Raw genomic sequence first — 13,473 nt, forward strand, 5'->3', positions numbered from 1 at the left:
ATTGGGTCTCAGTCTAGGCAGCAGCCTCTCCAAGTTGGTGATTGCTGTTTAGCAGTCTGATGGCCTTAAGATAGAAGCTGTTTTTCAGTCTTTCGGTCCCAGATTTGATGCACCTGTACTGACCTCACCTTCTGGATGGTAGCGGTGTGAACAGGCCATGACTCAGGTGGTTGTTGCCCTTGATGATCTTTTTGGCCTTCCTGTGACATCGGGTGCTGTAGGTGTCATGGAGGGCAGGTAGTTTGCCCCCGGTGATGCGTTGTGCAGACCGCACCACCCTCTGTAGAGCCTTGCGGTTGAGGGTGGTGCAGTTGCCGTACCAGCCTGTGATAGAGTCCGACAGAATGCTCTCGATTATGCATTTGTAAAAGTTTGTCAGGGTTTTGGGTGACAAACCAAATGTCTTCAGCCTCCTGAAGTTGAAGAGGCACTGTTGCACCTTCTTCACCACACTCTGTGTGGGTTGACCATTTCAATTTGTCTGATGTGTACGCCAAGCAACTTAAAACTGCATCATGTTATAGGTCTGCTTGTAATAGTTAAGGACTAAAAAATAACAGCACAGGCAAAATCCTAGAGGAAAACCTGGTCCAGTCTGCTTTCCACCAGACACTGGGAGGTGAATTCAACTTTCAACCAGAGGAGGTTGGTGGGGGTAACTTTAGGAGAACAGGCTCATTTGTAATGGCTGGAATGGAATGATGGAACGGAGTCAAACATGTGGTATCCATATGTTTGATGTGTTTGATACTGTTCCATTAACTCCATTCCAGGCATTACAATGAGCCATCCTCCTATAGCTCCTCCCACCAGCCCACTGCTTTCAACAGGACAGTATCCCTAAACACAAGGCTAAATCTACACTGGAGTTGTGTGTGTGTGTGTGTGTGTGTGTGTGTGTGTGTGTGTGTGTGTGTGTGTGTGTGTGTGTGTGTGTGTGTGTGTGTGTGTGTGTGTGTGTGTGTGTGTGTGTGTGTGTGTGTGTGCATTGTACTGGGCCATTAGGATGCTGTTGTTGATATGTTGTTTGGACTGTGAATGCTAATTGGAACACTTATAATCCAGTCAATGATAAGAACTCCCTCCTGCCCCCCTTCCCTGTACGCATGCTCCCACGGACAGACGCACACACACAGACATAGACACACACACCATCCACAAACAGCCAGCTCTGCTGTGGTCTGGTCGGATGCGTCCCTGGAGCAGAGCAGAGATGAAGACACACTGAGCATGTGATGAGGCAGTGAATGGCTGCGAGCAGCGGGAGCTCTGAGGGCTAGGGGGAGAGGTATGGGGGCTCATAGGAGCACTGGAGCAGTATGGGGGGCTGAAATGAGCTTTATAGGGGGCTGTGGGGACTGTGAGGAGCGGTGTGGTGGGCTGTGGGATGACTGTGAGGAGCGGTGTGGTGGGCTGTGGGGGACTGTGAGGAGCGGTGTGGTGGGCTGTGGGGGGGCTGTGAGGAGCGGTGTGGTGGGCTGTGGGGACTGTGAGGAGCGGTGTGGTGGGCTGTGGGACGACTGTGAGGAGCGGTGTGGTGGGCTGTGGGGGAACTGTGAGGAGCGGTGTGGTGGGCTGTGGGACGACTGTGAGGAGCGGTGTGGTGGGCTGTGGGACGACTGTGAGGAGCGGTGTGGTGGGCTGTGGGGGAACTATGAGGAGCGGTGTGGTGGGCTGTGGGACGACTGTGAGGAGCGGTGTGGTGGGCTGTGGGACGACTGTGAGGAGCGGTGTGGTGGGCTGTGGGGACTGTGAGGAGCGGTGTGGTGGGCTGTGGGGGACTGTGAGGAGCGGTGTGGTGGGCTGTGGGGGACTGCGAGGAGCGGTGTGGTGGGCTGTGGGACGACTGTGAGGAGCGGTGTGGTGGGCTGTGGGGGAACTGTGAGAAGCGGTGTGGTGGGCTGTGGGACGACTGTGAGGAGCGGTGTGGTGGGCTGTGGGGGAACTGTGAGGAGCGGTGTGGTGGGCTGTGGGGGAACTGTGAGGAGCGGTGTGGTGGGCTGTGGGGGAACTGTGAGGAGCGGTGTGGTGGGCTGTGGGGGAACTGTGAGGAGCGGTGTGGTGGGCTGTGGGACGACTGTAAGAGCGGTGTGGTGGGCTGTGGGACGACTGTGAGGAGCGGTGTGGTGGGCTGTGGGGGAACTGTGAGGAGCGGTGTGGTGGGCTGTGGGACGACTTTGAGGAGCGGTGTGGTGGGCTGTGGGGGAACTGTGAGGAGCGGTGTGGTGGGCTGTGGGACGACTGTAAGAGCGGTGTGGTGGGCTGTGGGATGACTTTGAGGAGCGGTGTGGTGGGCTGTGGGGGGACTATGAGGAGCGGTGTGGTGGGCTGTGGGGGGACTGTGAGAAGCAGTGTGGGGTGCTGTCAGAACCTGTGGGAGGCCTTCCACTCCTCACCCAATACATTCACAGCCTGCATCACCAGGCGACAGCACTCAATTTAATATCAGCTGTCAGCAGTCCATGCGTCTTAGTGTTGTAACAGGCCTCTCCTCGGGTGGCGATCACGCTTTCAAAGACAACATCTGTACTGAGATATATAGCTGCTATGAAATAATGAATTACATGTGGTGAGATCAATAGTTGGGGGCAAACTCCTCCTAAGCCTTCATGTTCTAGTCTTGACATTAGGGTGTGAGAGGGTTCAAGGGGACGGCTCTATTGTTGTTTATTTTCCCTCCGCCAATTAGTCCTTATATTTTAAGTATTTAGCTATTTCCCCCGATGTTCTGCTTTCTCTAACTATGTTTTTCATGCTTTTTTTTAAATGTCATAATAAAAATCAGTGTCTATGTGACAGCGACATCAGAGGAAAGGGAACAGAATCATTGATGATGAATATGCCAGAGCCAAACGCACAGGGAGGGTGTTATCTCCTAGTTTGTAAATAAATGCACTGTATGCACTCCCTGCTGATGTCAAATTATTTCTCTGTGAAGAGAGAACAACATAATCAAAACCGGAAGTATGGTGTGTCAATATAGAAGATTTAAATATTATAACGTTCTAGAGAAAAAAAAACACCAATAACTACAGGGGTCTATGTAGTTGATACACAGTTGGTAGAATAAGTGATTCAATCTTGTATTTCTCTTTTGTCATACATGTATCTATAAAGATAGATCGTGAACAAGAATGCATTGTCATTTCTAACAACAGCCAGCTGAAGACTTGCAAGAGAGTGTTAAGGGGTTGAATGGGCAAATTAGAAGCTGGGATGATCAGGTTGGTATGATAATACTGTATGAAGGACCAGATGAGGAAACTAGGAAACCGGATCGATAACCCCTCTCATGACAATTGCCATAGGATCTTTAGTGAACACACAGAGTCAGAAGCTATGTGTGTGACACAATCACTAACAACCTGATTTTCCTTGGAGGTATCCAATCCAAGTAGTTAACCCAGGCCCTGTAAATTAGTAACAAATTGAAAATAAGAAGTTAAGAGTTGCTGGTCACATACAAGGGTTAAATGTAGAAGGACTGGAGGTGTTCGTCATTAACGACAACCTTATTCCTCTCAATGGGTGCTCCCCCGTCACACTGTCACTCTGTAGGACCCAGAGAAAGTGAAAATGACATACCTCCTTCTCTACGGGACAGAAGGGACCCTGCCCTCTGGTAAGAAACACTCAATAAAATGCCATCTCTCATTAAACCACCTTTTCTTCCTGTTGGAAGTGACTGGTGAGATAGGGATTTCTGATTAGTGTGGTTCACATAGAGAAACACTGCCCTTATGTCTGGAAGTGTTGTTATCTTAAGACAAGGGTCATGCTACAGTCAGAGATGTGTATTGTCATGGCTTTGGGTCATGCCAAGTCAGTCTTAGGTGGCTAGATCATGCACTGAGGATGTAATCAGACGTCAAAGTCAAGATGACCCCGGGGCAGGTCAAGGACCCTTGTGGCGTGGGTTTGTTGCAGACTTATGCTCCACAAGGAGCAAAGAGGAGGGAGTAAGAAAGTAAAATCTCACAAACTGTACATACACAACATGAACAAATTCTGAATAATTGGTGGTCCATGTTCAAGATTGAGTAGTGTACAGGGGGAGTTGAATACCTGCATGCCATGTTTGTCAGGCAACTACATTAAGTGGTTGAAACGTTGCTATTAATGGTTTTGATGTTGGGTTATTGATGCAGTTGTTCAAGGCTCTTGTTGTTGATGACATGACCTGTTGCTAAATCTGTTGTTAAATCAGCCACTGACTTTGCAGTTAGGCAACCTCTATGGTAACAAGTGATTGCATAAGTAGAGGCACAGCAGGGTTAAGTCATATGGACTTGGCAAAAATCAACCAACATGCAGTTTACCACGAGGCCATAACAAATTGCCATCTTTAAGACAAAACCAGAATAAGACCACTTGTAATTACTGAGACTGTGTGTGAAGAACACAATAAGAAATTCGTTGTTCGTCATCCATCATTTCTTTGGGCCATATTTCATTGGAGGCCTAAATGTATTTTTGTTATTTATATATATATATATATATATATATATATATATATTACATTCATTCAAATACTAATTTAACTACAGCACACCCTCCCGTACCCCGGCTCTTGGAGAAGTGCATGGTATTTTAGGGCTGCATCTAAAAAGGGTTCAGATTCTTGCCCTTTCCCACTATTACATCAGCTGCTTCGTTGCCATGACAACAGCAATTAGCAGGAACTCAGTTTCCAGGCAGGCAGTGAATAACTCTGTGCCTTGTCACCATGGCAACCAAGGTCAGGGCAGCCACACACACATCTGTCTGAAGTGAAAAGCAGCCATGATGGTGTGGAGCAAAGCACATGGGCTTCTCACTGTGGGGACAGATACAATTTATCAAAATACAACTATCTAAGCTAAGCAAAACGTATAGTGCATGAGTTGCATTAAGTATAGGATCAGTTCATTTTATTCCTTTGTGTAGTCATACCACCCTTGGCTACTGAAGAGATTTGATGCCATATTTCTTTGAACCCCTACCATCTCTGCCTACAAAATACTAAAATGTACAAAATTATATTTGATTCATGGAGCATTTAATATCCAATACTTATTTGTATGACTTATTGAAAATGATCTATGCATGGCTGCAATAATTGCATAGCCTCATATAATTTCCAAAGGCTAAAGTAGAAATATTACGATTTAAAATATGTGAATACACTGGAAAAATTGTAAAACACAAGCACAGTAATTACTCTACATTTTAGCCCATTGTTAAGAATAATCATTATTCTACTGATCAGACTTAATAAAGTAAATAGATAATAAACTAGATAAACAAGATTACATACATTTGCTCCTATAACCTAACCAAATCATTTTTTGATTCATTGTTTCCCCTATAGAATCAAACGTACCCATATGGAATCACAACTGTTTGACAAAATGATATTCATGGTTACAGTTCACCCTACCAAACTTCCCTGCTAAAACATACTGTAGCTCTCTGCTGCCCTTTCGTTGTCACAACCTTAGTTCCAATCACCAAACGAGGGGACTAATGCAAGTGTGGATTAAATCGATTTTAGTACATGCTGTCAAAAGACTGCATTCTGCAACAGGGACAGGAGTAGCAGCAACCACATTTTGTTGTCAACACTGTACATAAAACAACGTTACCATGCTGCTCTTTTACAGTTTCATAAACTCAGCAGAGAACGTTCTGTCTCAATTCAGCGTCACTCTAATCTTGAGGGGCGTTCCTTTAAAAACTGCATCCAATCCCCCTGATCCCTTACATAGCTAGACCAATCATATGCTTCAAGGTGCCGTGGTTCACAGAGCTGTGGCAAGACAGAACAATGATAGAAATTCCGCCCGTGATGTTAAATCGCAGTCGTAGATGCTCCGACTTCAAAACGATTTGGAGGTCAGTTGAAAAGTCAACGCACTGACTATATAATGGACTAATGAGGAAAATAAAATCAGTACTTTTCAATGCATGAGATATAAGAGGTGTGCCGTGTGAGCGTGAGAATAGGGTAAAATACGTGTGTTTCATAGCCAAATGCATATGAGTTGGCAGTTATGATGTTACATTATCTTTTAGTTTATGTGGCATGATATGATGGACGCTCACCGGAAGCATTCATGGGGATGGTACATGTCTTAGTGTGTAATGTAATATGGGAGGTCAACACCGTTGATCAAATCTACTATATTTACTCAAGAAAACCATAATAATAAAGATGTGTCTACTGTTTATCCTGTTCACATCACAAGGTCAAACATGACCAAAATACACAGCCTGTATGCAAATGGCCTCAGTGTGCCAAATGCATATGGTAAATGCAGTGGAGCATTAATGGCAACAGGTTTCAGTTTTTTTTAAACATATGAGATTACTGTTTCATTGCACAAATGTTATTTAAAGCAGCTTACAGTTAAGCCACATACTGTATAGACATGCATGCAAGCACCATGCTTCAACAACCTGAGCTATCGGGAACCAGATTTTGCAATTTAATAAAAACTGTGAACCTTCAAACTACATATGGACTTAGGAAATACCCCCGACAATGAGGAGAAACTTTTATAAGGTCACTAAGAGATCGTAATTTAAAAAATCCACTTTCATGTCATTTGCTCTTGCATGAAGTACCTGCAATTTTAACTTTTCCCAAATGAGAGAGAGGGCTGAAGTGATTAGACTGAAATAGGGACTCCTGTAGGGTTTTCTGTTTCATATTACAGGTCTGGCAGTCAGGTGAAATCAAATGGAAAGCCTTCCACATGCGGACGGACACCCTCACACACACACACACCCTCACACACACACACACACACACACACACACCCACACACACACACACACACACACACACACACACACACACACACACACACACACACACACACCCTCACACACACACACACACACACACACACACACACACACACACACACCCTCACACACACACACACCCTCACGCACACCCTCACACACACACACACACACACCCTCACACACACACACACTCACACACAAGGAGCCGCTGTAGAATCACACCACTCAGAGAGAGAAGTAAGAGAAAGAGAATTAGAATTGTACACTATCAGTTCACCTCACACACATAACACAATCAAGGCAAATTCACAAACTAACACAGAATATTCCAATCAATTATCGACCAGCTCATAGAACACAAATTCAACCCTAAGATGAGGGCGCACCAGCTCCACTAACACTGTCTTGGCATCTCTTGAGCCCACTCGCTCTAAATTGTGTTTTTTTCTTCCAGATGGCCATCCTGTCCTAAATAGTTCAACAGTCCTTCCTCCTCAACGTGTATCTTCGTTCCCCAATGTCCCCTCCCCCTTCCTACCGAAGGATCAGTGTCTGTTAGCAACAGTTCTGTGAATAATCCTTCACTGTAGAACATACTGTATGTTTCTCTATGGAGGGCTATCAAGAAGGATTCAGGTCAATACAGGACAATATCTCATACTAGGGTTGGGCAGTTTTCAGATGTTCATACCTTCATACCGTTCCTGGACCATACCGGTAAACGGTATTACGGGCAGTGCACACAAGGGGCACTATTTCTTTCCCAATGTAAAAAAAATACCAATGCTAACAAGCAAACATAAACTAATTGCAAAGGCAGACAACCCAGCTCATAAAATTATAAAACTACTGTATCTTAAAAGGCTACTCACAGTTTGGTGCAGGAACAAAACAAATTGGGGTGGACATGGAGTTGGCCTCTTTGCTCAGCGCCTGCTTGATGTCTGCATAGCGAAACCGCACATATTGAATGGCATTATATCTGGATGCCCATCATGTGGGGCACAGTCTTTTCAGGGTCGGTTTGGGAAAGCGGAGGGGATTGATTGTCTCTGCTGTAACAAAGAAGCTTGATCTTGCAAGCTAGCCACTTAGTTAGCATGTTATCAAAACAAATGCATAGCTGGAGCCCTGAGCTGGAGTTAATTATCTAAGATTTGCCAAATAAATTAACTTTTAATTTTTACGCTGAGTTTACAAAACATTAGGAACACCTGCTCTTTGCAGGACATCATAACTGACTGACCAGGTAAATCCAGGCGAAAGCTATGATCCCTTACTGATGTCACTTGTTAAATTCACCTCAAATCAGTGTAGATGAAGAGGAGGAGACAGGTTAAAGAACGATTTTTAAACCTTGAAACCTTAAACCTTGAGACTGTTGTTCAGAGGGTGAATGGGCAAGACAAAAGATTTAAGTGCCTTTGAACAGGGTATGGTAGTAGGTGCCAGGCCCACTGGTTTGAGTGTGTCAAGAACTGCAACACTGCTGGGTTTTTCACGTTCAACAGTTTCCTGTGTGTATCAAGAATGGTCCACCACCGAAAAGACATCCAGCCAACTTGACACAACTGTGAGAAGCATTGGAGTCAACATGGGCCAGCATCCCTGTGGAACACTTTCAACACCTTGTAGAGTCCATGCCCTGACAAATTGAGACTGTTCTGAAGGCAAAAGGGGTGCAACACAATATATCGAAGGCGTTTCTTGTGTTTTGTAAACTGAGTGTGTAGAGAATTGGGCAAATGCAATTTCTGTCTAAATGTTCCGATAGTGCCACTTTTTCCTCCATAGTCATTGCTAAGTGATACAGTATGTTAATTGACACTTCTGCGTTGTGCTGTTTATTTCTGATAGTTTTCAAAACCTATGAAGATGTCCAACCCCCGAATACCATGGGTATTTCAAAATACCCCGGTATTCGGTATATACGGTATACTGCCCACGCCCTTTTCATTCCATTTAATAACCTTGCAATGTGCTAAGGACATACAGTACGTCACAGCATTGGGTATTTGTTTCAGGATAGGTTTCAATGGTAAGACGTCTTGTGAAAGGCCTTAATGCAAAGTCCACAATGAAAAGACTCCTTTATACAGTACACAGTTTTACCGCTTTCTCATACAATTGATTTGTCCTACAATTTTCATTCATTCCTTTTTTACATTGGATGTACCCAACTATTATAAGCCCATGTTCTTTCAACCCTTACATGTGTCTGTTCGTCAAATATGAACAAGAATGGCATTTTAAACTCTTTTGGTATCCATTATAGCATTCTGTTATTGTACTGTATTGTATTCTATTATATTTAATATGACATTTTTTAAGGAATAACATATTGATTTTAGATTTTCTTTATAAGAAAAAGAAAACACAAACAAAAGAAATAAACGGTCTTCTCAGCCCCCTGTTTGATCTTGCTCTGTGATTCAGTGGCTCGAGCAGCGATGGATGTGTGTATAAAAAAACAAACACAAAAAAGAGTGAAAAAGGCTTAAATCAGTGGGAAGGACTGCACACGTGGCCTTGAGTGCAGCATAATGGGTCTAACACCAATTATCCCTGTTCCACGCATGGCCACTCTACAACTTGTAATTTTCTTTGCTAGCAGCATGTTATAGTACAGGCTAACATTAAAACAGACTTTAAAAATGAGGGAAAGAACATTAGAGTTTCTTAGTGAACATTGCAGTATGTACCGTGGATTCTCTCTAATAGGGGCTATGGAGACAAAAGGTCTTCATCTTTTCATCAGGGTAAAACTCACATCCTGTACGTGGTATGGCTATATCTGTGCCTGTCCAGGGTTGTTCTGAGGACACACACATTTGGCCCAGCGTTTTCCTGAGTACATGACATTATTAGTGTATTTCTAGAAATGCAATTATACTAGTCTTGCTCGCTCAGGCTTTTAGCAGAAGCCTGAGATGTATTATGAAGATTGACTAGACCTGTGAGTGACACAGTGAGAAGGAGAGAGAGAGAGCAGTACTTGTGCCGTCAACGGAGGAAGGCAAGGGGGCCTACTTGAGCTCCATTTGGTGACTCTCACCTGCCTCTCTTCTGTAAAAAGCTCCTTTGTTCTGCAGGCGACCATGCGGGAGGTTGGAAGGAGGATGGAGGATGCAAATGCTCAGGAGGGGGACTGCATTTGTTCCTCTAGCGTTGTCTAGACATGGTGGTGGTGGGCCAAGCCATTTTAGAAAAGGCATATTATGAAAGGGAATTAAATTCAGGTACCGTCGGGGATCTGTGACGGACGTGACTGAAAAGTTTAATATTGATGCAAAAAAGATTTATATTATATTAATATATACATTACCAGTCAAAAGTTTGGACATCCCTACTCATTCAAGGGTTTTTCTTAATTTTTTACTATTCTCTACATTGTAGAATAAAAGTGAAGACATGAAAACCATACAATAACACACATGGAATCATGTAGTAATAAAAAAAGTTTAATAAAAATATTTTATATATTTGAAATTCTTCAAAGTAGCCACCCTTTGCCTTGATGACAGCTTTGTACACTCTTGGCATTCTCTCAACCTCAACCAATTCTCTCAACCTCAACCTTTTAATGTTTTATTCTTGAGGATCCCGATTTAGATGAGTTTGTAGAAGTTTGTTTAAGTCTTTACACTTGAAAATTTGCGTAATTCTTTAATCACTAGGCCAAAGGGCCTAGATAGTTACAGTTAAGTTTGAACACCTACTCATTCAAAGGTTTATTTTTAAAACTATTTTCTATACTGTAGAGTAATAGTTAAGACAAATACGAAATAACATGTTTTCCAACAGTCTTGAAGGAGTTTCCACATCTCAATTGGGTTGAGGTCGGGTGATTGTGGGGGCCAGGTCATCTGATGCAGCACTCCATCACTCTCCTTCTTGGTCAAATAGCCCTTACACAGCCTGAAGGTGTGTTGGGGTCATTGTCCTGTTAAAAAACAAATGATAGTTCCACAAAGCGCAAAACAGATGGGTTGGCGTATCGCTGCAGAATGCTGTGGTAGCCATGCTGGTTAAGTATGCCTTGAGTTGTAAATAAATCCCCAACAGTGTCACCAGCAAAGCACCCCCACACCATTACACCTCCTCCTCAATGCTTCATGGTGGGAACCACACATGCAGAGATCATCCGTTCTCACAAAGACTCAGAGGTTGGAACCAAAAATCTTAAATAATATCCATTGCTTGTTTTTCTTGGCCCAAGTCTCTTCATCTTATTGGTGCCCTTTAGTAGTGGTTTCCTTGCAGCAATTCATGAAGGCCTGATTATGCAGACTCCTCTGAACAGATGATGTTGAGAGGCTGAGGCTGGTAACTGTAATGAACTTATCATCTGCAGCAGAGGTAACTCTGGGTCATCCTTTCCTGTGGCGGTCCTCATGAGAGCCAGATTCATCATTGCGCTTAAGGGTTTCTGTGACCGCACTTGAAGAAACTTTCAAAGTTATTGAAATGTTCTGGATCGACTGACCTTCATGTCTTAAAGTAATATGGACTGTCCTTTCTCTTTGCTTATTTGAGCTATACTTGTCATAATATGGACTTGGTCTTTTACCAAATAGGGCTATCTGTATACCAGCCCTACCTTGTCACAACACAACTGTTTGGCTCAAATGCATTAAGAAGGAAAGAAATTCCACAAATTAACCTTTAACAAGGCACACCTTTTAATTGAAATGCATTCCCGGTGACTACCTCATGAAGCTGGTTGAGAGAATGCAAGAGTGTGCAAAGCTGTCATCAAGGCAAAGGGTGGCTACTTTGAAGAATATAAAATACACTGCTCAAAAAAATAAAGGGAACACTTAAACAACACAATGTAACTCCAAGTCAATCACACTTCTGTGAAATCAAACTGTCCACTTAGGAAGCAACACTGATTGACAATAAATTTCACATGCTGTTGTGCAAATGGAATAGACAACAGGTGGAAACTATAGCAATTAGCAAGACACCCCCAATAAAGGAGTGGTTCTGCAGGTGGTGACCACAGACCACTTCTCAGTTCCTATGCTTCCTGGTTGATGTTTTGGTCACTTTTGAATGCTGGCGGTGCTTTCACTCTAGTGGTAGCATGAGACAGAGTCTACAACCCACACAAGTGGCTCAGGTAGTGCAGCTCATCCAGGATGGCACATCAATGCGAGCTGTGGCAAGAAGGTTTTCTGTGTCTGTCAGCGTAGTGTCCAGAGCATGGAGACTCTACCAGGAGACAGGCCAGTACATCTGGAGACGTGAAGGAGGCCGTAGGAGGGCAACAACCCAGCAGCAGGACCGCTACCTCCACCTTTGTGCAAGGAGGAGCAGGAGGAGCACTGCCAGAGCCCTGCAAAATGACCTCCAGCAGGCCGTGCATGTGTCTGCTCAAACGGTCAGAAACAGACTCCATGAGGGTGTTATGAGGGCCCGACGTCCACAGATGGGGGTTGTGCTTACAGCCCAACACCGTGCAGGACGTTTGGCATTTGCCAGAGAACACCAAGATTGGCAAATTCGCCACTGGCGCCCTGTGCTGGCGCCCTCACAGATGAAAGCAGGTTCACACTGAGCACATGTGACAGACGTGACAGAGTCTGGAAATGCCGTGGAGAACGTTCTGCTGCCTGCAACATCCTCCAGCATGACCGGTTTGGCGGTGGGTCAGTCATGGTGTGGGGTGGCATTTCTTTGGGGGGCCGCACAGCCCTCCATGTGCTCGCCAGAGGTAGCCTGACTGCCATTAAATCAAATCAAATTTATTTATATAGCCCTTCGTACATCAGCTGATATCTCAAAGTGCTGTACAGAAACCCAGACTAAAACCTCAAAAAGCAAGCAATGCAGGTGTAGAAGCACGGTGGCTAGGAAAAACTCCCTAGAAAGGCCAAAACCTAGGAAGAAACCTAGAGAGGAACCATGCTATGTGGGGTGGCCAGTCCTCTTCTGGCTGTGCCGGGTGGAGATTATAACAGAACATGGCCAAGATGTTCAAATGTTCATAAATGACCAGCATGGTCAAAGAATAATAATCACAGGCAGAACAGTTGAAACTGGAGCAGCAGCACGGCCAGGTGGACTGGGGACAGCAAGGAGTCATCATGTCAGGTAGTCCTGAGGCATGGTCCTAGGGCTCAGGTCCTCCGAGAGAGAGAAAGAAAGAGAGAAAGAGAGAATTAGAGAGAGCATACTTAAATTCACACAGGACACCGGATAGGACAGGAGAAGTAGTCCAGATATAACAAACTAGGTACCGAGATGAGATCCTCAGACCCCTTGTGAGACCATATGCTAGTGCGGTTGGCCGTGGGTTCCTCCTAATGCAAGACAATGCTAGACCTCATGTGGCTGGAGTGTGTCAGCAGTCCCTGCAAGAGGAAGGCATTGATGCTATGGCCTGGCCCGCCCGTTCCCCAGACCTCAATTGAGCACATCTGGGACATAATGTCTCGCTCCATCCACCAATGCCACGCTGCACCACAGACTGTCCAGGAGTTGGCGGATGCTTTCGTCCAGGTCTGGGAGGAGATCCCTCAGGAGACCATCCGCCACCTCATTAGGAGCATGCCCAGGCGTTGTCGGTAGGTCATACAGGAACGTGGAGGCCACACACACTACTGAGCCTTATTTTGACTTGTTTTAAGGACATTACATCAAAGTTGGATCAGCCTGTAGTATTGCTTTCCACTT

General features: G+C 44.7%; 1 protein-coding gene across 1 annotated transcript; it reads right to left on the reverse strand.

The window, feature by feature from the left end:
- Window positions 1-573: 573 nt before the first annotated feature.
- Window positions 574-4,584, reverse strand: LOC135552929 (uncharacterized). The gene is made up of 3 exons (XM_064984882.1): window positions 4,563-4,584; window positions 1,164-2,339; window positions 574-629 (listed from the first exon to the last, which is right to left on the reverse strand). Exons 1-3 carry the CDS (start codon window positions 4,582-4,584, stop codon window positions 574-576), a joined length of 1,254 nt encoding a protein of 417 aa, XP_064840954.1.
- Window positions 4,585-13,473: the final 8,889 nt, after the last annotated feature.

This window comes from Oncorhynchus masou, chromosome 2, assembly GCF_036934945.1.
Source record: "Oncorhynchus masou masou isolate Uvic2021 chromosome 2, UVic_Omas_1.1, whole genome shotgun sequence".
NCBI classification, from domain to species: Eukaryota; Metazoa; Chordata; class Actinopteri; order Salmoniformes; family Salmonidae; genus Oncorhynchus; species Oncorhynchus masou.

Coding starts and splice junctions, on each gene's coding strand:
- LOC135552929 (XM_064984882.1), bottom strand. CDS start 4,584: ATGCACTTCTCCAAGAGCCGGG. Junction 2,340..4,562: donor GCACTTCTCCAAGAGCCGGG/GTACGGGAGGGT, acceptor TGCTTCTCACAG/TCCCCCCACAGCCCACCACA. Junction 630..1,163: donor AGACCACAGCAGAGCTGGCT/GTTTGTGGATGG, acceptor TCTGGTTGAAAG/TTGAATTCACCTCCCAGTGT.